This window comes from Mirounga angustirostris, unplaced genomic scaffold, assembly GCF_029215605.1.
Source record: "Mirounga angustirostris isolate CCGP_5_RB_7025 unplaced genomic scaffold, mMirAng1.0.hap1 SCAF_5, whole genome shotgun sequence".
Classification (NCBI taxonomy): Eukaryota; Metazoa; Chordata; class Mammalia; order Carnivora; family Phocidae; genus Mirounga; species Mirounga angustirostris.
The window spans coordinates 178,629,200-178,654,160 of NW_026991713.1; the positions used below are offsets into that span (position 1 = coordinate 178,629,200).

The window sequence follows — 24,961 nt, forward strand, 5'->3', positions numbered from 1 at the left end:
TCCCACTCGGGGGTTGTTCACAGCGCTCCCTGGTCATGCACCTGCTGAGCTCTCAGTTCTGAGGCCATGGTCGCAATAAGGACGAGGACACTGTTGCTTCTGTTTCCTGAGAACAGCTGAATTTCAGAATAACAGAGTAGCTTAGAACAGTTCTTGATCATAGGTAGAAACCTGTTTCATGAGCCTGACAAGGAATGTTCCTGTTGAAAATTGGGGACCCCTGCTGGTTCCATTTCTTGTTATTTTGGTGAAAGAGTTGTCATCTGGAATGCCATTGGTCACTGCTCTCTCTGAGTAAAGCATGGTGGCCACATTTATGAACACCTACCTGATTTTTGTCAGATTTGGGCCATGGGTCCAGGCAAGGCACTGAGCACTGAGTTCCTTCCTCTGCTCATCCTGCGTCTGTGGTTCTCAAACTGTGGCCCCTGGACCAGCAGCAGCTTCACCTGGGAACTTGTTAGAAACTCAGGGTCTTAGGCTCCACCCTAGACTCTGGCGCAGAGCCCAGCAACCTGTGTGGGTTTTCAGTTGTAAAACATACATGACCTACACTTTTAACCATTTTCAGTTGTGTGGTTCATGGCGTTAAGAACATTTACACTAGTGTGCAACCGTCACCACCATGTGTCTCCAGAACTTTCTCATCTTCCCAAACTGAAACTCTGTCCCCCCACAAAACTCTGACCACCCCCCCCAGCCCCTGGCCCCACCGTCCACTCTCTGTGTCTGTGATTTTGGTGAGTCCAGGGACCTCCTATAAATGGGATCCCACAGTGTTTGTCCTTTTGTGTCTGGCTTCTTTCACTGAGCACCGTGTCCTCAAGGTTCATCCATGTTGGGGAAGGAACCAGGGTTCCTTCCTTTTTAAGGCTGAATACTATTCTACGGTGCGGATGGACCGTGTTTTGTTCATCTGTCAGTGGACACGCGGGGTGCTTTGACCTCTCGACTGCTGGAAATCATGCTGCCATGAACGTGGGTGAGTGAGCACCTCTTCAAGTCCCTGCTTCCAGTTTTTGTGGGGAGAGACCCACAGTGAGATTGCTGGTCACGCGGTGATTGTGTTTATTCTGTGAGGAGCTGCCAGGCTGTTTCATGCAGCACGGCATTTTACATTTCCAGCTGCCACGCACAGGGCTTCCGGTCCCTCCACATCCTGGCCAGCACGTATTTTGTATCTTTTTTTAAAATAACAGTTACCTTACCTGTCAGCCTTTGATCAAGCCCACCCGGTGATTCTGATGCACACTCCCCTTGGAGGCTGTAGCCCTGAGACTGCGCTGTCTCTTGCTGGCCCTTGTCATCCCACATTCTGGTGAATGGACGGCCGAGGATGGCGGTCGTGGTAGATGTGTGTGGTGGGAGAACCGTGAACTTGGAGTCCATCGGAACATGTGTCCCGGTGCACCCTCCTGCTAAACTCAGACAGTAGGAACCTTCCTCCCTGGCTGCCTTTGGAGGACAAATGACCTATCGTGGTTTGAACAGCCCTTGATGCTGGGAGGGGCTCTCTGCAAGCGGTGAGACCCCGGGGAGCGCCTGGGCTGAGCGGAGTTAGGGACGCCTGCACGTGCTCCGTGCAGCCCCTGCTCGTGGGTGGGCGTGCGTCCCGAGGGGGCGGCCTCCCGGGAGGGGCTGGCCCGTGCGGCTGTGCAGTCTCCCAGCCCGTGACTTCCGCAGCAGTCCGCGCTTGCTGAGGCTGGCCTAGACGCAGCAAGGCCGTGCACGAGAGCGCGGCTCACTGCACGAATGCTGTGGCTTTCCCAAAGCTCTGGCCTGTGGTGAGTGAGTACGGCCCCAGCGGACAGCTGCCGTCAGGACATGGGGGCTCCATGTCTCCGGGTGCCTGCCCTGAGCAGGACTGCCGCCCAGAGGCTCTGAGGCAAGTGTGTTGGGAAGCATTGCCGTCTTTGACGTTTCGGTGCTTTTCGTTTGTGGATACCTGGCTTGGAGAACCACAGAATTTCACAGCTGAAGGGATCTTGAAGGCTGCTCACTGGTACTGTCTGTGCGCTGCAGAGAGGCAGAGGCGTGCCCTGGGGGTCACACGGGGCCTTGGTGGCTGGCTTGGGAGTGACGCCTGTTTCCCTGACACCTGCCAGGCTGTCCGATAGTAGTGAGGCGTCCAGAGCCTCATCCCTGCCGCGCGTGAGGCCTTGATCTGCGGGCCGGCCTGGAGCTCATTGCCCCGGACACCTGTTTTTGTGGGCAGTTGGTTCTACATCTTAGTCCACAGATGTACAAAGGCTTTTTGGATTCGAACACCAGAATCTGGAAGGGAGGCAGGGGGATTACTGAGTGACTTCTAGGGGCTAGGTATTTTCAGGTCCAATGTGCCGTTTCCCACAAGGGCCACTGGGGCAAGGTGGAATCAGCCCGTGGCACTGAGAGCGGCTTCCTTCCCAGTGGCTGGTGGGCAGCAAGTGGCATTTCAAGGCCAGGCCTTGTTCGGAACTGCAGGTTCCGGGTTGAGCCCGAACCCCTCAGTTGAGCAGTTTGGTGCCAGAAGGGTTGGGGCAGGGAGGGAGCACTGCTAGGAGGAAGGATTGTTGCAGTCATCGAGGTGCATTGAGGGTAAGGGGCAGGCGCCCTTACCGCCTTTTTACTGGTGATAAATGGTAAGCTCGGTGGTCACCTGCCGGGCCCTGTGGTGAGGAAGTCAGAAACCAGATGTCAGCACATGTCTGTCTGACGTCAGAACCCATCCTTTTAGCCCTTCAGTCGGGGCCTAGCCGCCTCTCTCCCCGTCTGCATCACCTGTCAAGGCTGGGTGGGCGTGCAGTGTTTTCCATTTCATGAGAGTGTTCAGGTCCTGTGAGCTTGACATTTACTCCCACAGAAAACCAGAGTCTTCCTCTATGTGTTCCTGCTCTTTCCATGGTGAATGGGCCATTACATGACAGGTAGCTGATCTGACATGACCTGTTTTCCTTCCTAAACATTTTTTTTTTTAAAACATGGATGTCCTAGTTCAGGCAACCGATACTTGGGGTCATAGCTTTCTTAAGATTGAAACTTCTACAGAAGGGCTATTCTTAGGGTGGTGGGGTCCCATCAAGAGTGCGTGCTGTGTCTTTAGTTTAAAATGTGCCTTTTGGATTCTGACTTTAAAAAAATTTTTTTTTTTTTTTTTTGTTCTGACTTTTAGATTCTCCTGTGGTCAGAGTTCAGATTCTTTGGCAGCATGTGACCGTTTGGTAATCGTTACTGAGTGTATGTTCTGTCTTGAGATATTATCTTACTTTAACCATCAGGAAAAGAACAAAACTAATACATGCTGGATAGAGAAAACTCCATCTTAAAAATTTTAATAGAGACTTCTCGGTGCTCCCCAAATTATCTTTCCCTCATTACTTTTATCTTTCCTCCCTTGTTCTGACATTGCCCTGTTTTACATCAGATAGGTGTTTTCTAGTGTACTGTTTAAATTCCCTTGTTTTAGGGCACCTGGGTGGCTCCGTTGGTTAAGCATCTGCCTTCGGCTCAGGTCATGATCCCAGGGTCCTGGGATCGAGGTCCGCATCGGGCTCCCTGCTCAGTGGGAAGCCTGCTTCTCCCTCTGCTTGCTGCTCCCCCTGCTTGTGCTCTCTCTGTGTGTCAAATAAATAAGAAAAAATCTTAAAAATAAATTCCCTTGTTTTGATCACTATATGATTCTGGTATTTTCTTAGGGGTTGCTCTGGGAGTTCCACATTTTAATATGTACCAGTCCAGCTTGGATGGTACCAGTTTAATTTCAGTTGTGTGTAGAAACTTCGCTGCTGTACAGCTCCCTTCCGCTCCCCATTCTCTTACTATCCTACAGATTGTATCCCTGTAAATCGTATGCTGTTAAAGCACATTTGTGGTGATTGCCTAACACAGTTGTCTTTAAAGTCATCCAGGAAAACAGTTACAAGTAAGGAATAAGTTTCTACTGCCTTGTCTATTTGCCAGTGTAGTTCTTTCTTCATGTGGATTTGTTTCTTGCAAGGAAGGGCTGTGGGTGCCAAGGTGAATTCACCGTTTTTGGTCTTCTGGGGCTGTCTTAATTTCTCCTTCGTTTTGGAGGGATAGTTTGGCTGGATGTAGAATACGGTTGACCGTTCTGTCCTCTGGCACTCTGTGCCATCCCACTGCCTCGTGGCCTCTGAGCCTTCTGAGGAGTCATCTGTTCATCTTTTTTTTTTTTTTAAAGATTTTATTTATTTATTTATTTATTTGAGAGGGAGCGAGAGAGAAACAGCGCGAGAGGGGATAGGGTCAGAGGGAGAAGCAGGCTCCCCGCTGAGCCGGAAGCCCGATGTGGGGCTCGATCCCAGGACTCCGGGATCATGACCTGAGCTGAAGGCAGTCACTTAACCAACTAAGCCACCCAGGCGCCCCTCATCTGTTCATCTTTACTAGTTGCTGATCTCCTCATGCTTTCAAGAGTTTCTGTTTGTCTCTGGACGGTTTGAACCCTGCAGTTGTGATCTGTCTAGGTGTAAATCTTCCTGGGTTTATCTTAATGGGAGTTTTGGGGTCTTGGATTTTTTTTTTTTTTTTTAGAAGATTTTATTTATTAGAGAGAGAGGGAGGGTGCGTGCACCCATGCACAGGGTCGGGGAGGGACAGAGGGGGAGGGAGAGGAAGGAATTCCAAGCAGACTCTGCACTGAGGGTGGAGCCTGACATAGGGCTTGATCTTATGACCCCGAGATCATGACCTGAGCTGAAACCCGAGTCAGACACTTAATTGACTGAGCCACCCAGGCACCTCTTGGGTTCTGGGAGTTTAAAAATCAAATTTCGGAAAATTATAGCAGTTCCTTCAAATATTTGTTCTGAGCCTTTCTCCTTTTGGGCCTCTCATGATGATGATGTTGGTGCACTTGGTGGTGTCCCACAGGTCTCTGAGGGTCTGTCCATCTTCCTCATTCTCTCTCCTTCCTGTCCTCCAAACCACACAATCTCCATTGGCCTGTCTTCCCATCTGCCAGTCAGATCTGCGGTTGTGTCCCTCTAGTGAATTTTTCATTTCATTTATTGAGTTTCTCCAATCCAGAATTTTTATCCGCTTCTCTTGTACAACTTCTGTGTATCAATATTTTCTGTTGCTGAGACCTGGTTCTCCCTACTTTCCCTTGGTTCTTTAGAGATGGTTCCTCTTAGTTCTTGGAACCTATTTCAGACAGCTGATGTAAGGTCTTTGTTGAATGAGTCCAATGCCTGGCCCTCCTTGAGGACGGTTTCTGGTGGTGGTTTTTTTCCTCACGTTTGGCCATCCTTTCTTGTTTCTTTGCATGTCTTACGAACTTAAGCTGTAAACTGGACAGTTTAAATAATACACTGTGGCAACTCTGAAATCAGATTTTCTTCCCTCCCCAAGGTGTTGCTGCTTCTCATTGTTGACTTTATTTAATGACCTCTCTGAATGAATTCTGTAAAGTTACTTGTGTGGGTGTTATGTGGCTGCCATGACAAAGCACCACAAATTGGGTAGCTTGGAACAGCAGTAATGTCTCACAGCCCTGGAGGTCGGAAGTCTGAGATCCAGGTGTGGGCAAGGCTGCTTTCCCTCCGAACCCCATAGTGGAGAGTCCCTTCCTGCCGCTTCTAGAGTCTGGCTGTGGCGGGCCACCCTCTGCATTCCTTGGCTTGTGGCTGCGTGGCTTCAGTCTCTGCCTCTGCGGTCGCGTACCCACCCCGGTGTCGGGTGTCTTGGGGTCCTCATGTGGTCCTCCCTCTTCTTATGAGGACTCCAGTCATACTGGATTGAGGGCCTGCCTACTCCAGTATGGCCTGATTTTTTTTTTTTTTATAAAAGATTTTAATTTTTTGAGGGAGAGAGTGCGAGCAAGAGCAGGGGGAGAGGCAGAGGGAGAGGGAGAAGCAGGTTACCCTCTGAGCAGGGAGCCTGACATGGGACTTGAGCCTGGGACTCTGGGATCATTACCTAGCCAAAGGCAGATGCTTAGCTGACTGAGCCACCTGGGTGCCCCCAGTATGGCCTCATTTTAACTAATTATCGCATCAATAAATATACCCTGGCTTGCCACACATTTTCAATTTCTGGTGTTCTGAAAAAGTGGTTCTGACCATTTTTGCTTCTGTCGAAGGGAGGATTTTGGAGGTTCTTACTCTGCCACTTACCCGTGTCGCCTACCTTTTATTTATTTATTTATTTATTTATTTATTTTAAAGATTTTATTTATTTATTTATTTGACAGAGAGAGAAAGATAGCGAGAGCAGGAACACAAGCAGGGGGAGTGGGAGAGGGAGAAGCAGCCTTCCTGCTGAGCAGGGAGCCTGATGTGGGACTCGATCCCAGGACCCTGGGATCATGACCTGAGCCGAACGCAGACGTTTAACAACTGAGCCACCCCAGGCGCCCTCTTTTTTTTTTTTTTAATTTTATTTATTTATTTGACAGAGAAAGACACAGCGAGAGAGGGAACGCAAGCAAGGGGAGTGTGAGAGGCAGAAGCAGGCTTCCCGCGGAGCAGGGAGCCCGATGTAGGGCTCGATCCCAGGACCCTGGGATCATGACCGGAGCCGAAGGCAGATGCTTAACGACTGAGCCACCTAGGTGCCCTCGCCTTTTATATGTAAGGCATTCATAGTTCTCATTTGTGTTCCATACACTTCAGTCATGCAAAGTGCACAACATAGCAGTGTTGGCATGTTCACGGGGTGGTGTATCCCTTGCCTTGAGCATTTTATCACCCGCCAAAGAAACCCCTTATTTTCCAGTCCTCACTTTCCAGTTCTCCCGTCACTGCCCCCCACCCCCAGGCCTAGGCAGGCACCCATCTGCATTGTTTCTGTACGTTTGCATGGATTCATCCCATATGTGGTCCTTGTGCCTGGCTTCTTTCACTTACTGTCATGTTTTCAAGGTTCATCTATCTTATAGCATGAATCTTTGTACGGCCACTAATAATCCATTGTACGGATAAGCTGCTTTTATTTATTCCCTGACAGTTGGTGGGCGCTTGGGTTTTTCCGCTCTCTGGCTCCTATGAACAGTGCCACCATGGACATTTGTCTACAGGTCTCTGTGTGGACATCCATGTTCACGTCTCAGGTGTACTTCTAGGAGTGGAACTGTGGGCTCACGGAGGGGCTCTGCCTCATGTTGTGAGGACGTGCCAGGCTGTTCTTGAGGCCAGCCTCTGCCAGCATGTGTGAGGCTTTTCCGCGTCCTGGCCAATGTTAACTAGTCCTTTTCTTTTTTTTAAATTAGAGCTGTCACAGTGGGTGGTATCTTCCTCTAGCTGTGCTTTGCATTTCCATGACGGTCAGTGATGTTGAGCATCTTTTTATGTGCTTTCTGGCCACTGGTATATCTTTGGAGGAATGTCTATGCAAATCCTTTGCCCATTTTTAAATTGGGTTGTCTGTTTTTATTTCTACTGTGTTCTAAGAGTTCTTTATGTATTCCAGATATAAGTTCCTTCTCAGATACATGTATTTGCATATCTTTTCTCTGATAAAGATAGTCTTCCCCTCTTACCTTTTTGCTTCACTTTTTCCTGTCATTCCACATATTCTGTGCTCTAGTTACACAAGACCTTGTTTTCCCAGACATCTACTTTTCACTCCTGAAAATGCAGTAAATAGCAGCAGATAGTCATTTGGCAAGCTTTCCTTAAGGCCCTTCTGCGTGCCAGGCCCCCAGCAGCTGGGATGCATCCCCCGGAGTTGGTGCTCAGGCGCTGCGTCTGGGCCCCCTCTCTCATTATCACGGTGCTCATAAAGTTACGTCACAGTGGGATTCCCATTCGCCCTGGAGTTTGGATCCTCACGGATTGTGCCCAGCACTGGGGACCGTCCGTAGCCGTGTGCTTAGTGTTTGTTAATGAGCTCAGTAACCCTGTATTGTTCGTGGCTGTACTCAAGTGGGTGCTTGAGAAACACTTGTTGGCTCGTTGACTGAGAGTACATGTGGTCCCTAAAGAGACTGGGTAAACACAGTTTAAGGCCATCAAAATATTTTTACACAGAAAGGGGCTGGGTTATTAGGATGGGAGAACCTTCTGGAGCTGTGGTCTCCACATTTTGGCCATTAAGATATTGGGGACTCTTGGGGCGCCTGGGTGGCTCAGTCGTTAGGCGTCTGCCTTCGGCTCAGGACATGATCCCAGGGTCCTGGGATCGAGTCCCACATCCGGCTCCCTGCTCAGCGGGAAGCCTGCTTCTCCCTCTCCCACTCCCCCTGCTTGTGTTCCCTCTCTCGCTGTGTCTCTCTGTCAAATAAATAACAACAACAAAAAAGATATTGGGGACTCTTAATATATGCACACATACTCACATACACACGTGTACACACTCATACATGTACACACCCATGATATACATACAAATACATGCTTATACACACACTTGCACATTTACACTTACACATGCACACACCCCATATACATGTATACTCCTACACACATGCGCACACATGTACACACTCCCTGTGTCCATGTATAGTCACACTCATGCACACACACGTGCACACGCTCCCTTCTGCGCACACATATACACTCACTCATGCACACATACTCGCATATGCACACACACCTCACACTCACGTACACCATACACGCGTGTGCATCTACACGGTACAGGTTTTAGTGAGTTACATGCATGCGCTGTACTACTCTATTATGTATGTAATGATGTCACAGGAATGTAAAGTGTAAAACGAGAGATGAAAATACAACTAGATTTGCTTCTGTTTTCTTCCTGCACCCTGTGGATGGTTTTCACCCTAAGGTATGTGCCCTCGCTTGGGAGCTTACTGCTTTAGAGCACGCGGTACTGAGTTTTTGTGTGGAGTTTTTATGAGGCCCGTGGGGTTCCCAAGTAAGTATTAGGGCCTTGCTTTATTTTCTGTCTTAAACTTTAAGGTCAATTAAAGGCAACTACATTTAAATTCTAAAATGCTGAGTAATTTCACAGATGAAAATAATCTCGTCATTAATTCTGTTTAGAATATAAAGCACAATCTTACTTTGAAGTGTTGTTTTAAGAAGTAAATCATGGGGGCGCCTGGGCGGCTCAGTCATTAAGCGTCTGCCTTCGGCTCAGGTCATGATCCCAGGGTCCTGGGATCGAGCCCCACATCAGGCTCGCTGTTCAGCAGGAAGTCTGCTTCTCCCTCTCCCACTCCCCCTGCTTGTGTTCCCTCTCTCACTGTCTCTCTCTCTCTGTCAAATAAATAAATAAAATCTTAACAAAAAAAAAAGTAAATCATGAAAAATGATACAACCACATTGTAGAAAATTTGGAAAAAAGAGGAAAGAAATCTACATTTTGTTGTGGTTATTTATAGCAGTGTTGGTTAGAGTAAGACCCCCTCCCCCTCTGTGGGGTACCTTAACTTTACTATGTTTTTTAACCAAAAACAACTTTCTTTCTTTAGAACTTTCTGTACTAAAAACCAAACAGCCTTTTAATTTTTTTTATTTTTATTTTTTTAAAGATTTTATTTATTTATTTGACAGAGAGAGACACAGCGAGAGAAGGAACACAAGCAGAGGGAGTGGGAGAGGGAGAAGCAGGCTTCCCGCGGAGCAGGGAGCCCGATGCGGGACTCGATCCCAGGACCCCGGGATAATGACCTGAGCCGAAGGCAGACGCTTAATGACTGAGCCACCAGGCACCCCCCAAACAGACTTTTTAATGTGACTTCCGTATTTATTAGCCTGTGATCTCTCTGATCTGTCCTTTGCTGCTCTGTGAGTGAGGTGTGGGTGACTCCTTGTCTGTAGGGAAGCTGAGGTTTGAGGGTATGATTCTTTGACTTGTGTGATTGGGAATCCTAGCTCTAAGCAAGCATGTAGGTTTTTTACGTACATGGAATTGGAATGTTTTGGCACACGGAGTAATGTGTGTTCACTGTAAAAACAGTGGGACAGAGAAATTATATGGCTCTTTCTTTAGTTCTAACCTTCTTCTGGACTCTAGAGAAAAGGAGGGCTCTTTTCCATGAAACTTGTAAATAGTTGACTTTTTTCTGCCCAAGTTGAAAACTAGATCCGACTGGTCCTGGATCTGTGGGTGTGTTTGCTGATTCATAGGCGGGTGGACACATCACGGCGTGGTGATTGTTCGGAGCAGAAGGAGGTGCCCCTGAGCGCCAGCCCCGCGGCATGAACGAACGGGGGTTGACGTGGCCACAGTCCGGTGCTGCGTGAGCACACGGTGGAGGGAGGGCTGGCTGGTGGCAGCCTCCACTTTCCGAGCAGCTGTTTTTATTGGCCATCGCCTTCCCTTCTCCAGACTTGCCCACGCCCCGGGTCCACGAGCGGAGGGACCCACAGCCCGGTCGAATGCAGGTGCCGCAGGGGAACCCGCTGCTGCTCTCACACACCCTGCAGGAGCTGCTGGCCAGGGACACCGTGCAGGTGGAGCTCATTCCCGAGAAGAAGGGCCTCTTCCTGAAGCACGTGGAGTACGAGGTCTCCAGCCAGGTGAGGGGTAAACGGTGTGTGCCTGCTGGGAGACGAGGCGGGGTGGGGTGGCCTGAGGGGGAGAAGGGCCGCAGAGAGAATCCGTGTGCTGGGCTTAAAGGGAAGATCCAAAACTGGACGCCGAGAGCCAAGCGACCCAACACATGTTTCCATAGCCTGGGTGTCCCCGCATCTTGTTCTGGCTCAGCCACACCCCCAGCTAGCTCAGCCTGCCCTCCCCCCCCGGTCCCTATGCTGGGATGCTGCTCGGAGGAGCTCATCCAGTCTGCAGGGCACACGCCGCGGGAGCCGGCCAGCCTGATGTGGTTTTGCAGTGGTGGGAAATCCCTGAGGGTAGAGTATGGGCTTCGGGTCCCGTTCGGAGGGCAGGATTGGTGTGTGTCCATCTCATCCCCACTAAGGACGCTGCCCGCGCTGTCAGGGGCCCCCCGATACCGGAGTTGAGGCGCTGGGCACCTGGCTGTGCGTCTGTGCGGAGGCGGGGTGGCATCTGCAGTGCTAGTCTTCCGTCCCTTCCTCCGTTCTCTTTCTATATCCTGGTGCTGTTAGAATGGATCCTGGGGGTAGTTTTTATTTGGAAACCTAGGATTAAGTCATCGATGAGCCGACAGCATCCTTGGGCCTGTGGAGTCCCGCTGTGTCAGTGGGGGCCGCACAAGGACAGGCGGAGCAGGGCCCCGCGGGCGCGACAGAGTCCTGCTGCTGTGGGGCTTCGGTTGGAAGAGTCTCTGTCATCCCGGGGAGGAAGCGCGTTTTCCGAACCGAATGGCTGTGTGCGTGTGCTGTGGGAATCGGCAGTCACGGGATTTTTGTTTCAAGGTGTTCTCAAGCTGCAGAGACCGAAGTCGGCGAGTCAGCTTTGTTCTAGTGCGCTTGCGGGTGCTGCTCCCCGGGCGAGGGCGGGTCGGGGGGGGCCCAGCCCCTTCCTCCGCGGGCTGGAGCCGGCGCGGGCGTGTCTCCTTCCGGCCTCCCGGCCCAGGATGCGGTCCAGGGTGTGGTGGCTCCGAGCATCGGGGGCTGCTCTCCCCTGGATGGGCGCTGGCGGCTGGCCCTTCCCGTGTCGTCCAGGTGCCCCGTTTCTTCAGGAAGTCTGTTGTCCCCGCTCTGCCCTGGCCCCCTCCTGGGATGCGCTGCTCCAGCCCCAGCAGCACCCCGCTCACCAGAGGCCGTGGTGGATACAGACGTGGCACGACGTGTGCCGTCCCCAGCAGAGCGGCTGCCTGACGTCGTGGTTCTCGTAGAGCTTACGGTTTTTTTATGGACGTTATATTTTGGGGGGCATTTTGAGGTTCACGGCAGAATTGAGTGGAAGGAACCGAGATTTCCCATATCCCCCTGCTCCCCGCCGCCAGGACAGGCTGCCCCATGATCAGTGTCCCCCACACGGGGCATTTATCGTGACCGGTGATCCCATGCGGACATGTTGTCACCAGAGACCACGGTCGGTGCGAGGGTCCCTCTGGGTGGGCGCGCATTCTGTGGGTCTGGACGGTGACAGCCGGTATCCACTGCCGCTTGTCCCACAGTGTTCCCGGCCCTGAAGGTCCCCTGCGTCCCACCTGTTCATTCCTCTGCCCCGAGCCCCTGGCAGCGGCCCTCCTGTGCTGTGTGCACAGCTCTGCTTCCCCAGGGCGTCCAGTCGTCGGGGTCAGACTGGCTGCTGTCCCTGAGCAGCGTTATTTACAAGCAGTACAGTGTGTGTGATTTCCGGGATCGATGCTCATACGCGCACGTCGTGTGAGCTTGGACATGGAGCCAGGTTGGGTTCCTCTGCGCGTGGGGGCTGGTGCTCACGGAGCCCGCGGGTCTGTCCGGGACGGGCGTCCGACGTCCACTTGTCCAGCCTTCTGGGCGGTGTCTGGTCTGCCACGACGGTCGGCACTCTCCCAGGAGGCCTTCGTGCTTGTCACGCTGGCGCTGCGTGACCGCGTTCGGGAGGGCGCCCGTGGGACGCAGTGAAGAGGGCATCACTCGCACCAGCTGCCTTTAATGGGGGGTGGGCCCAGCTGTGCAGGCGCGGCCTCCTGCCAGGAGTCCGGTCTCCTCAGGAGAGCCGAGCATCGGGCGGTGGGAAGCCGGGTGCGTGCCGCCGGGGAGGACGGGGCTTGTCCTCGGTAGAGCCTGGGCGGCAGGGTGAGGCACCGAGCCGCACCGCTCCCGCGGGCTCCGGTTGGTGGCGGGGGTGGGGGGCGGGGGGGTTTCTGGCGTCTGAGCACAGGGCCCTCCGTTCTCTTGCAGCGCTTCAAGTCCTCTGTGTACAGACGGTACAATGACTTCGTGGTTCTCCACGACATGCTGCTGCAGAAGTTCCCCTACCGCATGGTGCCGGCCCTGCCGCCCAAGAGAGTGCTGGGAGGTAAAGCTGGGGGTCTGGCTGGCAAGGGACGTGCCCAGGAAGGCCAGGTCGGCCGGGGGGGGGGGGGGGAGTGCAACCCAACCTGCGCCTTCACAGTGAGCAGTGCCCATCTTGCCTGTCGGGGGTCCGCAAGAGGTGGATCACTGTTGGTTCAAACAAAAGGGACCCATGCTTTTCCTGGCAGATTTCTGCACCCGAGCGTGTTTGCAGGGGGCTGGGGTGGGGGTGCTGCCCAGCCTATTTGCCGTCCCCATGCTCTCTGCCCGCAGCTGACCGGGAGTTCATCGAGGCCCGGCGGAGGGCGCTGAGGCGCTTCATTAACCTGGTGGCCCGGCACCCCCCGTTCTCCGAGGACGTGGCCCTCCGGCTGTTCCTGTCCTTCAGTGGCCCTGTGAGTTACTTCACTGTCGCAGGTGGGGCCTGAGGTTCCCTACACTGCCTGGCATTCTTTTTTTTTTTTTTAAAGATTTTATTTATTTATTTGACACAGAGAAAGAAAGCACGAGCAGGCAGAGAGGCAGGCAGAGAGAGAGGGAGAAGCAGGCTCCCCGCCGAGCAGGGAGCTGGACATGGGAGGCTCGATCCCAGGACCCAGGGATCATGACCTGAGCCGAAGGCAGCTGCTTAACCGACTGAACCACCCAGGCGCCCCGCTGCCTGGCATTCTTAAATTTGCTTGTTGTCTTGCTCTCCTCGGCTTGGGTGCCCAGACGGAGTCTCCTGCCTACGTGACTGCCCCAAGTGAGATTTACTTCCTTCCCAGATAATGGGGCTGTGATGTCAAGAGGCATCCTTGGCTTTGGCTTGGCAGGATTCGGTGTGTCGAGCTGGAGGTTCTGAGCGCCGTCGCCCTGAAGGCTTTGCTTGGGAGGGTTACGGAAGTGCCGGAGACCCCAGATTGCAATGGGTGTTTCCAAGAAAGCAAATGAGGCCACTTTGATGATGTGCCATTGGAAGACTGAGCGGAGTCTTTCTCACAGAGCTGCAGGATAGACCCACCATGTCCACGTGGACCTTAATTTCTGTTAGAAACCAAGCGGCTGTGTCTGTCAGCTGTTGTGCAGTGTGTGTTAGCCTCGGGGAGCGAGGCAAAGCCCTTGTTCCCAGTTGGGGAGGACGTCCCTGCCTTGTCCCAAGGGCAGCCTGCTCGCCTAGGGAGAGGGGTGGGGGCAGAGGCTCCAACAAGGCCGCTTTACCCGTGGAATCAGATGGGTCGTCTTCTGTCCGAGGGAAGCCCTTCTTGAGCAGGGACCTGGGGGGGCTCAGTCCCACCCTCTCCCACCGCAGGACGCAGATCACGGAGCCGCCGAGGCAGAGACACCCTGTGAGGCCGAGGGGCCTGGTGCCTCCTGGAGAAGGCTTTCCTGCCGCTAGCTCAGATGCCCCTCTTACGGGACGTGAAGCAGGCACTCCGTGAATGCTTGCTGTGACCGTCTGCCCTTGAGCTGGGAGTGTGGGCCTTTGAACCCTGGGCGGACAGGTTCCTTCAGCGCAGGGATCTTTCCTGCCAGGGAGGAATGCGAGGGGGCCTGGGAGCTGCACACTGGGCACAGAGCTGGGTGGCGTCCCCGTCCTGGAGTGTGAGGCTCCTCTGACCCTTTGCCCTCACAGATAGGGTGTTGTCCCTGGGGCCTCCCTGACTCCGTTTCCTCTGGTAAAATGAGAAAATTAGGACAGATGATCCTCAGGCATCTCTGAAATTCTAGAATTCCTTGACTCATGAAGAGCTGCCGGTTAGGCTCTCTGCCTGTATTTCCCGTGGCTCTTTGTGGGTCCCGGTCTTGGACATGGCTTTGCCAAGGAGGCCTGTGTGTTGCCCACCGGCCCTCCCGGGGCTCTGTGGGCCTGGGTCCTGTGGGTCTGTCTGAAGGAAGGAGGAGACCTCAGCTCGTCTCTGTGCCCCACGTGGTGGGACCTACCAGGTGACGTCTGTGGCATGGAGGTCCTCTCTGCGCTGTGGACGGAGTTCCTGTGTTTCTGGAGAGAGAGCTGCCCTCTGGAGCTGGAGGTTTTGTGGTGCCGCTGTTGTTAAGTCAGGCTTTCCTGGCTGTGGAAAGCCACCCTAAAGGTTAAGGTCAATGGGAAGAAGTCTGGGGAGACACAGTGACGAGATATTCTGGGATGCCTGTGTGACGGCCCTCCTGTGGGAGCACGTTCCTCTTGAGGAAGGCCTGCGTCCTGCCTCCTGCTGACCTCCTTGGTCTCATACAGACTGTTCTGCAGCTTGGTAGAGCTGGCTGTTCTGTTTCCTTTTGCAGGACGTGCAGAACAAGTTAAAGGAATCAGCTCAGTGTGTTGGAGATGAATTCATGAACTGTAAGCTGGCTCCTCGGGCCAAGGTACTTTGCTCGTCGTGATGTGCCCCCTCCGGTCCAGGCAGTGACCGCCTGACCCCATGCCTGACCGCGTGCTGGGGATGCTGCTGAGGCCCGCCGCATGGTTTCCTCATTTCACCTGCTTTCACCTGCTCGGACACACAGCGGGTGTCCTGCCAACTTCACAGATGGGGAGACGGGCCCCGAGAGGCTGCCAAGGTCCCAGACCACCGAGTAGCCCACCCGTAGGGGGCTGAACATGGTCTGGCCACAGAAGCCGGCCAGCTCTCCTGCCACATCCCCGAGGCTTTTTTGTGATTCAGGTGGACTCCCGCTGGGTCACTAGCCTCTCAGATTTCAGAGGGGACGGGAGTGTTGCATTGGTTTATTGTAAAATTTAGCACATCTGTTCTTTCTCTAAAGAGGATTAAGGTGGCTACTGGGTAGCTTTTTCCTTTTCCTTCTTAAACTGCTTCTCCATACAGAAATACGGACTCCTGCCCACGTGCCCACTCCATTCCCTAAGCTTCCTGTCTTCTAAGCGTTATGTAGTTAATGTTCATGTTAAAGAATAGTTCATGTTACTGGGTAGTTTAATAGTAAAGCTGGTAAAAAGTGACTCTTGGGGGAGAAATGCAGCCTCCCGGCGGCCTTGCCCTCACGCGGAGAGTCACTTTGAGCGTGACGGTTATTATCGGAGTGTGTGTTCCTGCAGGACCTCCAGTTGGATCCGCTTTCAGTGGACGCTAGAATCGCCATCTCCTGGGGCCACTCAGCTTAGTGTTTGTGGTATATGCGTGATGTTGGTTTCTGTTTCTTTTTTGGACAAGAAGGGAGGCCCCGTGAGGCCCCATGTGGCCTGGCGTCTGGGCCCACATGCTGCTCTGTCGCCGGGCTTCTTCCCCGTCCTGATGGGCGTCGTCTCCAGAAGGCCCTTCACGGCCAGTAATGCGTGGCCTTGCTGTCCTCCCTGCCAGGACTTCCTCCCGGCCGACATCCAGACTCAGTTAGCCGTCAGCCGGGAGCTCATTCGGAACATCTGCAACAGCTTCCACAGGCTTCGCGACCGGGCTGAGCGGATTGCATCGAGGGCCGTCGACAATGCTGCTGACCTTCTCGTATTTGGGAAGGAGCTGAGGCAGGTGCCCCGCGGGGGGGTCTGCAGACTTGGTGGCAGATGGTGTTTTACTACAGCGACGCCCGTTCTGACCAGTTTCACTGTTAGAGGGTGAAGGAGAGGGCTGGGGAAATGGGTTATGGAATTTAGAGGAAGACAACTGGGGGAATTTAGGCAGGGAAGGGTGGATCCCTAAACACACAAATGTGTGCCAGTCGGTCACACGTCGTTTTCCCTGCTGTCAGGACTAGACTGGAAAAGGACGGCCCGAACTGTTCACACTCCCCTGGGTGGAGGGGCAGTGGACCGTCAGCCAGGACTGCACCCTCCTCCTCAGTTTCAAGAACTCTGCCTCGCGAGCCAACGTGTGCACACCCATCCCTGGGGGGCTTGTTGACCAGAACTGGCTCAGAAGGCCTGGGGCGGGGGCTGAGGTCCTGCCTTTCTGACAGATGCTCAGATGTCCCCAGGGACCGCTCTTCGCGTGGCAGAGGTTGCCCTGGGACGACATGTCATGCTGGACGGCCGGCTCAGCTCCCAGGCCTCGAGTGTCTTGTCTCCTCTGTTTCTTTTTCCCTTAGTGCTTTGGGGTCTGACACGACCCCGCTCCCTTCCTGGGCCTCTCTGAACAGCAGCACGTGGGGGTCCCTTAAACAGGCGCTGAGAGGCCTGTCCGTTGAATTTGCACTGCTTGCTGACAAAGCTGCCCAGCAGGTGAGTGACGTTGTGCTCGGTGCCCGTTCTGAAGAGCACCTGTCCCTGGGGAACGGAAGCGGGGACATCTTTGGAGTCCTGTGTCTGGAGTGAGTGGGTGCTGGTCTTGGTTGGAACTACATGTCCCCATCTGTTCTGAGTGGCTCCTTGTGAGCCCCTGACGCTCTGAAGATGGTTGCCCGTGACAAGGAGACTGGGTGCTGGTCCTTTGAAGGTTCACTTTGCTGAGATGAGAAGCTGTAATCTGTCCTTGAAAATGTAATCTCGGACTTCCCCGGATGCTTCTGGGTGGACCAGGTAGTTCCCACTTTGCTATCCTAGTCAGCAAGTACTTGGTTCCTTGATAACTTATCAGGACAGTAAGTAAGCTCCGGAGCCTTGAGAGCGCCCCATCTCCATTCCCCGCAGGGACCCAGTTAGCCTCCAGAAATGCTTCTGCCGCACGCGCAGGGGCCTTGTGGTCCTTGGGGATCTGTTTGAAGGTCCACAGTTTACTGGCAGACGGAGAGGCTCATCTGGGTGCTTTTATGCTATAAAACCCCTGCATGACTTTGAGGGTGAGCGTTCGTGGCCTGGTTCTTGGGGAAATGGTCTGTAGGCTGGTAGTAAATAAATTAAAATGGTGTACCTGTGAAGGGACTTGCTGCCTGTCTGACGCTCAAAGCTCCTTAGTGGCAGGCTGGAGAACACAGCGATGGTGGTGGACTCTCCGACCGTGGCGCTGGGGGATTTTCAGGCTCAAGGTGGGGCCCTCAGAGGCCCAGGACGTCTCTAAGTTCCGAAAAGGAAATCTGATCTCGTTGGCTGGTACGGAAAGTCCTGGGTTTCCTTCCTCTGTGGTCCGGTGCCTGCGTGTTCCCATTAGAAACTGAGCGTAGGGTGGTGGTGGCATTTCTCGGAACTGGCGCTGGGCCCGTCCCTCTCCAGGCCTGCCAGGTGCCCACGTGTCCACCGCGGGGAGGCCTGGCGCTGTGCCATTGCAGGCGCGGCTGCAGAGAGAGGCAGCCCGCTCTGCGTTCGGCTAGTGCCTTGTGCTGGGCCTGTGCTTGGGGCATGTTGCTTCCCGGGCCCGTTTCATGTCCACGAGAAGCAAGGGCTGGATGAGGTCATTCGGACACTTTTCATGGAACCTGTTGGACTTTCCTCAAAGCTCATTCTAAACCTAAACTTGAAGCTGTCCTGGTTGCAAGGACCTAGGCCCTGGGCCCACACAGCTCCCAGTTCAACAGGTAGCCTCAGGGCAGGGGTGGGAGAGCGCGTGGGGTGCACCGTGAATCCCCAGGCGTCCCGCAGAACGGAAACTCCTGACTCTGTCGTCTCCTCTCCTGTGTTTTCCGACTGAGATTTGGATGCTGTGTTTCTGCCTTTGAAGAGGGAGAGAGGGTTCAGGCTTCTGATGTGGTGCAAGTTCATAGTTGGAAGCTGAACCCCAAGCTCTGAGATCTCTGATAGCTGGCGGATGCTGCTTTGAAATGTGACGTCTGAGGAAGTACCACTTCCTGACTATTCCTCGTGGTTTTCACGTTGAAGTGAAATTAATATAGTTTTAATGTGAAACTGGATCAAACGACCATCAGGACTTTCATCCAGCACAGCTGGGGTTCTGTTCACTCTCACTGCATGAGGAAAGACACCCAGGGGCTGGTTTTCCTAACTCTGTTTCCACACACCCTGGTTTTATTCTCCCCATACCTGTTAGGGGCCCCAGGTCACTATATCCCAGCGGGACAACAGAGACTCAGAGGGGGCTGTTTTTTCCATGCTGACAGGATGGTGGTTTGGGGTCTTGTGTGGCATTGAACGAGAACTGAGACCTAGCCAGTGACGTGACCTGCTGCTAGACGGAGGAACCTCCGTCCTCCTGTGCCCCTCCGCCCAGTCAGGCGGGAGCAGGGCACCTGTGGACCTCTGGTGTTTTCCTTCTGGGTTTAGAAAACCTGGAACATGCCTGTTATTTTCCTGTGACCTTATTGGCTCGAGTCTTGGCTGTGGGTGTGGGAATGAGTGGCCTGGAACCTCTGAGCTGGGCAGGCATGAGTCCCGGGTCCCCTGAGTTGGTGGCAGAACCTGGGCAGGAGCCCTGGCTCCCAGGGCAGTGCTTGTAACCTGGTCAGACTCATCCTCCTCGTTTCTTCCCATCTTCTGCCTTCTGGCTGCACCCTCTACACAGTCGCTGTGTGGTTTCCGAGGTGAGCTTTTCATGCTGAGCCGTAGCTGGAGCTCTAGAGGTTGTGAAAAGGGCTCTTTTCTCTGAGGAGCCCACACTGCACCTGGGAGAGGTGAGGTGCTCACCAAACACCTGAGAGGTGCTTGGTGAATGCCTAGGAAGTGTTCAGCAAACACCCGGGCAAGGTGCTCGGCAAGTGTTGGTGGCTGAGGGACATGAGCTGTGCTAGAGCCCTCAGGACATGTGGCTGTGAGCACAGTGTTAGAGTGGAGGGCTCCCAGGAAGCCAGCCTAGCCCCAACTGTACTGTGGCTTTGGCACGCTGGGAGGCCCAGTGCTGTGGAACAGCAAGCACGAGTGGGCAGATGACCTTGGGAACTGAGGATGTAGTTTTCATCCAGCTGCTGGGTTCTGTGGCTTCCCTGCCTTACGTTGGGGGGCCTTCGTGTGGGAAGGGGGCTCTTCTGCAGAGCTGGCTGGTGGCTGTGGGGGGAAGAGCCAGCTCAGGCCTGCGTATGGGGGGCCCTGGCCGGGTCTGTGGGTCCTGTGGTGCTCGGTGTTGGTCACCCACCCTTGTTTTCTAGGGCAAACAGGAAGAGAATGACGTGGTGGAGAAATTGAACCTCTTCTTGGATTTGCTCCAGTCCTATAAAGTGAGTCTGGCTGCTCCTTGGCCAAGGACAGAGCTTTTGAGAAGGATCCATGATCTTTCAGGGGTGTGACTCCAGAGGAGTGGATGAAGAGCTGCAAAGCCAGGGCTGTAGAGGGAAGATGGGCCGTAGACAGTCTTGCCAGAGTTATTTCCCCTTGGCGGGTTCTGCAGGTGCTCTGGGCTGTGGCCCCAGCAGGTGTGCAGACAGGCCTCTGGCTTCCCTTGGTCTGAGAATGGCGGGTGTGTGTGTGCACGCATGTATACATGCACGTGAGTGTATGTGTATGCATGTGTGTGTACATGCGCACGTGTGTATGTATGAGTGCATGCATTTGTGTATGCATGTGCATGCGTGTGAATGTGTGAGGGTATGCACGAGCGCGTGTCTGTGTGTGTACACGTTAAGACGTGTGTACGTGTGTGTATGTATGCGGGTATATGTGTGCATATGTAGGGGTATGTGTGAATGTGTAAATTGTGAGCACGGGTATGTACGTGTGTGTATGTGTACATGTAGGAGTGTATACACATGTATGTGACTGCACACGTGCACGTGAGTGTATGTGCATGTATGCAGAGCACCTGTATATGTGTGCGGGCGTATATGTACGTCCCCACACGTGTGTGCGTGCACACGTGTGACCATGTGCACATGTGTGCATAGAGGTGTGTGTGTGTGATAGAGAGAGAATATGCTCGCTCCCTACACGTGTGTGGGGGGCTGGCCTGGCGCGGAGGGAGCTTGCCTCTTCTGTGGGCAGAGATGCTGGGAAGTCCGACTCCAGCTCTGTGTAGGGCTGGCTTCTGAACCGTGGCGGTGTCGGTGATGGGCTGGATGGTCTGTGAAGCCGGAGAATCCTTCGTGCTGAGCTCAAGGAGAGGGGGCCCAGGACTTTGAGGAAGGTTCCAGAAGGGATTTGTTAAGTTGGATGGTAGCCAGGTCCCCTCGAGATCCCAGCACTGTGGTTCTGTGGCCAGTATTTCCCACAAGATTCCTGAGCGGGGCTATTTTAGGGCTCCAGGGAAATGCCGGTGCATCTTCCTTTTGGAGGTGGGTCTTTCTGCTGCTGGAGGGACATGGGCTTCCTGAAACCGGGCAGCGGAAAAGTCGGAGACCCACCTTCCATCTTCCCTGTGCGTCTTCCCTGTGGACAGGACCTAGTTTATGTGGGTTTTCGGTTGGCGGGGCTGATGTGCACTGCAGCCCCTCCTGGTTTCACCCGGGGCCTGTCACCGGAACCACTCCGTTCCACGACTCCTTCCTGAGCGTGGAGTGAGTGGGTGTGCGTGGCAACGGTTTCTGAAGGGGAGGGGCTCGTGTGTGAACAGCGCTGACTTTGAAGCATGTGTCTGTTTGCCGGTCTCTTCCCACTGCCCCCTTCCACGCGGCCTCCCCCGGGGGAGGGTGGCTCCGGGTCCCTGCTGGCTGGTGGCTGAGCGCAGGTGCCCTCCCCGCACAGGACCTGTGCGAACGGCACGAGAAGGGCGTGTTGCACAAGCACCAGCGTGCCCTGCACAAGTACAGCGTGACGAAGAGGCAGATGCTGAGTGCCGCTGTGCAGAGCCGCGAGCCCGACTCGGCGCAGCCGCTGGAGTCCCGCATCGTCGAGGTGCTTCTGGCGGGGGGCGGGGGGCGGGGCGGGGCGGCCCGTGGCTGCCCCCCGGCTGGGCTGCCCGTGAGCAGGCCTGGCCTGGCTGGGCCCCGGACCTGTACTTCGGGGCCTGGCCCCTGAGCTTCCGGAGGGTCGCTGCCTGGGGCCGGTGTGGCCAGCGGGGGGATGGGCAGGCGGCCCTGCGGTGCCTAGAGCAGAGCCTTTGGGGTGCCCGGTTGGGGTGAGTGGCTTGGAATTTTCCTCAGCGCTGGTGCAGGGAAGGGCTTGAGGCCCCGGGCTCGGGGAGAGGCCGTGTATTGGTGTGGCGCTCCGCAGCGGCTGCTGGGCCAGGTACGAGGGGCGGCTCCTCTCTCCGCAGCAGGAGAACGCCATCCAGACCTTGGAGCTTCGGAGCTTCTTCTCCTTGTACTGCCTGCACCAGGAGATGCAGCTGGTCCACATCTACCTGCCCCTCACCTCCCACATTCTCGGGGCCTTTGTCAACTCGCAGATCCAAGGCCACAAGGAGGTGGGTCGGCCAGCCCCTTGCTGTCTGGGAGCCTGGCACTCCTGCAGCCGGCCTTCCGGCATTGCCGGGAGCACGGGGCCTGTAAACAGGCCAGGTTCATGTCTGCTGTCGCACACGCAGGCCGAACAGCAGTGGCAAAGCTGTCCTCGCGATTCTTGGAGGGTGGGGGGCAGCGTGAGACCATGATGGAAGTGTTCCTCCTCTCCTGGAGGAATTCTGGAGTCGGGTAAAGCGCAGCATCCCCTGGAATGGAGAGAAGAGAGGGTGGGGCGTCGGTGAGAGAAGGCGGGGGTTGGCGCAGACCCCGGGTCCGTGCCCTCCGGCCGGCGGCTCCCGCACTGCTGGGAACACGCCCTCTACTTGGCCAGAGATGTGGCAAGCTCCGCGGACACCTGCTGGCCCCGAGGACCCAGAGCCGCATGGTGCTAGCTTGTCTTGGACTCTTTGTGCCTCCGCAAACGGGGACAGGCGTGTCCCTCTCCAGACAGCTTAGAAGGGGGCGTGTGTCTAGGCTTGAAGAAACTCGTATATGGTCCCCGTGTGGTTCTGCCTTTGCTGGCCGCTGCTGACGTGGTGTGTGCTGGGTTGGGTCAAGGCCTGGTGGCAGCCCCAGCAGCACAGTCACCTGCTGGGGGGGGGGGGCGCATCTGCCCGTGGCCACCTGCAGCTCCCTGGTACGGTAGCGTGCTCAGGCCAGAGTCCCTAAAGCCTGGGCCGCAGTCCCGGCTCTGCGCCTGTTAGGACTCTCCAGCCTTGGCGTGTTTAATCCCTGTGGCAAGTTTCCGTTTCTGAAAGACAGTGTGTGCTGCGCGCCTGCTCGGCCTCCATGATCGGCGTGGGACCTGGAGGGTGATGGGCTACAAGCGTCTGGGACTGCAGCGTCCCCATCCCTGGGGAGTGTCCCAACGGGTCAGCCAGAGAGGAACGGGCCTCTCCCGCTCTGGTGGAGGCCCGCGCAGGGCCCCGTGCGGGTGGGCTCGGGTCTGGGGAGGCTGATTTCCGAGCTACCCTCCTCTCCCGCACGTCTGACCCCCACTTTCTCTCTGGTGCGGCTTGTCTTGTGTGACCCGCCACACCGGGAGGCTGGTCCTGGCGGAGCCCACCTGCCTGCCCCCTGGCGTGCATGCGGCGCACACCGTTCCTCCTCTTCCGGCGTTCTCCGGGGGGGAAGGGGCTGAGATGCGGCGAGGGGAAGGGCCAGCTGCCCCCTGGTCTGGTCTGGTGGCACGGGGCTCCTCGGGGGTTTCTCACCCTGTTGTGCTCCCTCTTCTCCAGATGAGCAAGGTGTGGAACGACCTGAAGCCCAAGCTCAGCTGCCTCTTCGCGGGACCCAACAGTTCCCTGCCCCCGCCGAGATCCCCGCAGGACGGCATGTCTCCTCAGTAGTGCCAGTGGCCTGGGGCGGGAGCCCTGGCGGCCTCACTAAAATCTCTTTCCAAACGGTGTGTCCCTGTTTAATTCCCTTCAGACAGCGGCTGCCTTCCCCCCCACCACAGGGTCCCCGGTGTTGGGCTGATGCCCGGGCTGGGCAGGGGGGGCCAGGGTCTGGGTGCTGCCCTCCTGGGGAGCAGGGCCGAGGACATGATCTGAGCATCCACGGGAGCCAGAGGCCACGGGGATCTGCTCAGCTGCCCCTGCCCCCCTGCCCCCCGCACTGTGCCTGGGAGTCTGGTGGGGCGAAGTTGAGGGCCCCTGGAATGGTTTTCTCTGATTCCCAGAGGTCACGGTGGCAGGATGGTTTCCACATAGCAGGTGCCCGGGGTGGGGAGGCATGTGCAGGGGGCCCCCCAGGGGCTTAGAGCAGTCAGGAGGGTCTGGATGAGCTGAGCCCACAGAGGGCAGGACTGTCCCTGTGTCGGATGAGAGGTGGCTATACCTGGCACATCCCTGGAGGCCAGCCGGCCGTCCTGGGCCTGTGTCGGGCAGCAGTGTGAGTGTGTGTGGGGTGGGGGCTCGGGGGCACTGGGTGCACAGACGGTGTTGATTTCCAGGGGACAAGCCCCAGGGAGTGCCATGGGGGCCCTGGCCTGGTCTCTAGGGTCAAGTGTGCTGTGTCCCTCCCTGTGTGCACGCTCACTCTCTGACCCGTGTGCGCCTGGTGGTCGGCGATGGCGGAGACAAGGCGAAGTGGTGCTGTTTGTCCAAGTGCAGCAACGGTTCCGTCCTCTCAGCTGCCCGGACGCCCGTTTCTCTGCAGACTGCACCTGGAGGCTGGAAGGGCAGAGGAGGCCGGGTGGGGGGCGGTGTCCCAGCTGGACTCTGCAGGAAGGGTCCGTGTTGCCGTGGCTGAGCCGCTGTAAGCTGGCCTCACTTACTTCAGCCACTCAGACTCCTCCTTCTTGCCTCCCTCCGGCACCCGCAGGCCCAGAGGGCTCTGTGCCTGGAGCTCTGGGGCTCTTGTGCGCTTAGGGCCCGGGTGCTTCCTGCTCTGAATCCCTTCCGTGTAAACACAGGCAGGGTGCTTTCTCCTAGGCCTGCAGCCCTTTGAGCTCACTGCTCCCCGGCCCCGAGCGGTGCTGGAGGAGGTTCTGACCGCACTACAGGATTCCTGAGATTCATGCCCTCTGGGGGGGAGCGCAGACTCCTGGGGGTGCGCCCGGGTCTGATGTCCACCTGTGTGTCCGCACACAGCATGGGGACCGAGGGTAACTTCTCTCCCCACAGACAGGTGTGCTTCCCCGAGGAGACCATGCACACCGCAGTCTGGGGGCAAGTGTCCTTTTGGTCCGGCCAGACGACCGGGTCAGGCCGGGACTCGGACCCGCCGCACGTGTGGGTTCTGCCTGTGCCGGCGGAACAGCCACGGGGGTGTGTGTGTGAGGGGAGACCTGCGGCGCCCCAGCCCGCGCGAGGCCCCGACCGAGGCTCGTGCCTTCCTGGGCTGACGAGAAGGGGCAGCGCATCTGCAGAGCCCAGCACGTTGGGGGTCGTTTTGGTCAGTGGCCTGTTCCTGGGTGGTGGCTTGTGTTCTCACCCCCCGCCATAGAAACGGGTTCTCGGGCGCCGGGAGCGGGTCTGCGCCACCCCGCGGGGCTGCTCCCGTGGCCCTGTGTGCACTTGAGCCACAAAACGTGACCTCTGAGCCTCCTG

General features: G+C 55.8%; 1 protein-coding gene across 8 annotated transcripts in view; it reads left to right on the top strand.

Moving 5' to 3' along the window:
* Window positions 1-23,311, top strand: part of SNX8 (sorting nexin 8) — a 37,440-nt gene extending 14,129 nt beyond the window's left edge. For 2 of the 8 annotated variants that reach the window (XM_045875917.3, XM_064593415.1), the window contains 10 exons: window positions 10,240-10,430; window positions 12,669-12,786; window positions 13,056-13,177; window positions 15,045-15,125; window positions 16,079-16,239; window positions 16,800-16,932; window positions 19,683-19,751; window positions 21,211-21,360; window positions 21,722-21,871; window positions 23,147-23,311. In XM_045875917.3, coding sequence (XP_045731873.1) covers window positions 10,240-10,430; window positions 12,669-12,786; window positions 13,056-13,177; window positions 15,045-15,125; window positions 16,079-16,239; window positions 16,800-16,932; window positions 19,683-19,751; window positions 21,211-21,360; window positions 21,722-21,871; window positions 23,147-23,257 — 1,286 coding nt within the window. In that variant the 3' untranslated portion in view covers window positions 23,258-23,311. Of the gene's footprint in view, window positions 1-10,239; window positions 10,431-12,668; window positions 12,787-12,970; window positions 13,178-15,044; window positions 15,126-16,078; window positions 16,240-16,799; window positions 16,933-19,682; window positions 19,752-21,210; window positions 21,361-21,721; window positions 21,872-23,146 lie in introns of all 8 variants that reach the window. The other 6 variants (XM_064593420.1, XM_064593416.1, XM_064593417.1 and 3 more) reach the window with 6 other exon arrangements.
* Window positions 23,312-24,961: the final 1,650 nt, after the last annotated feature.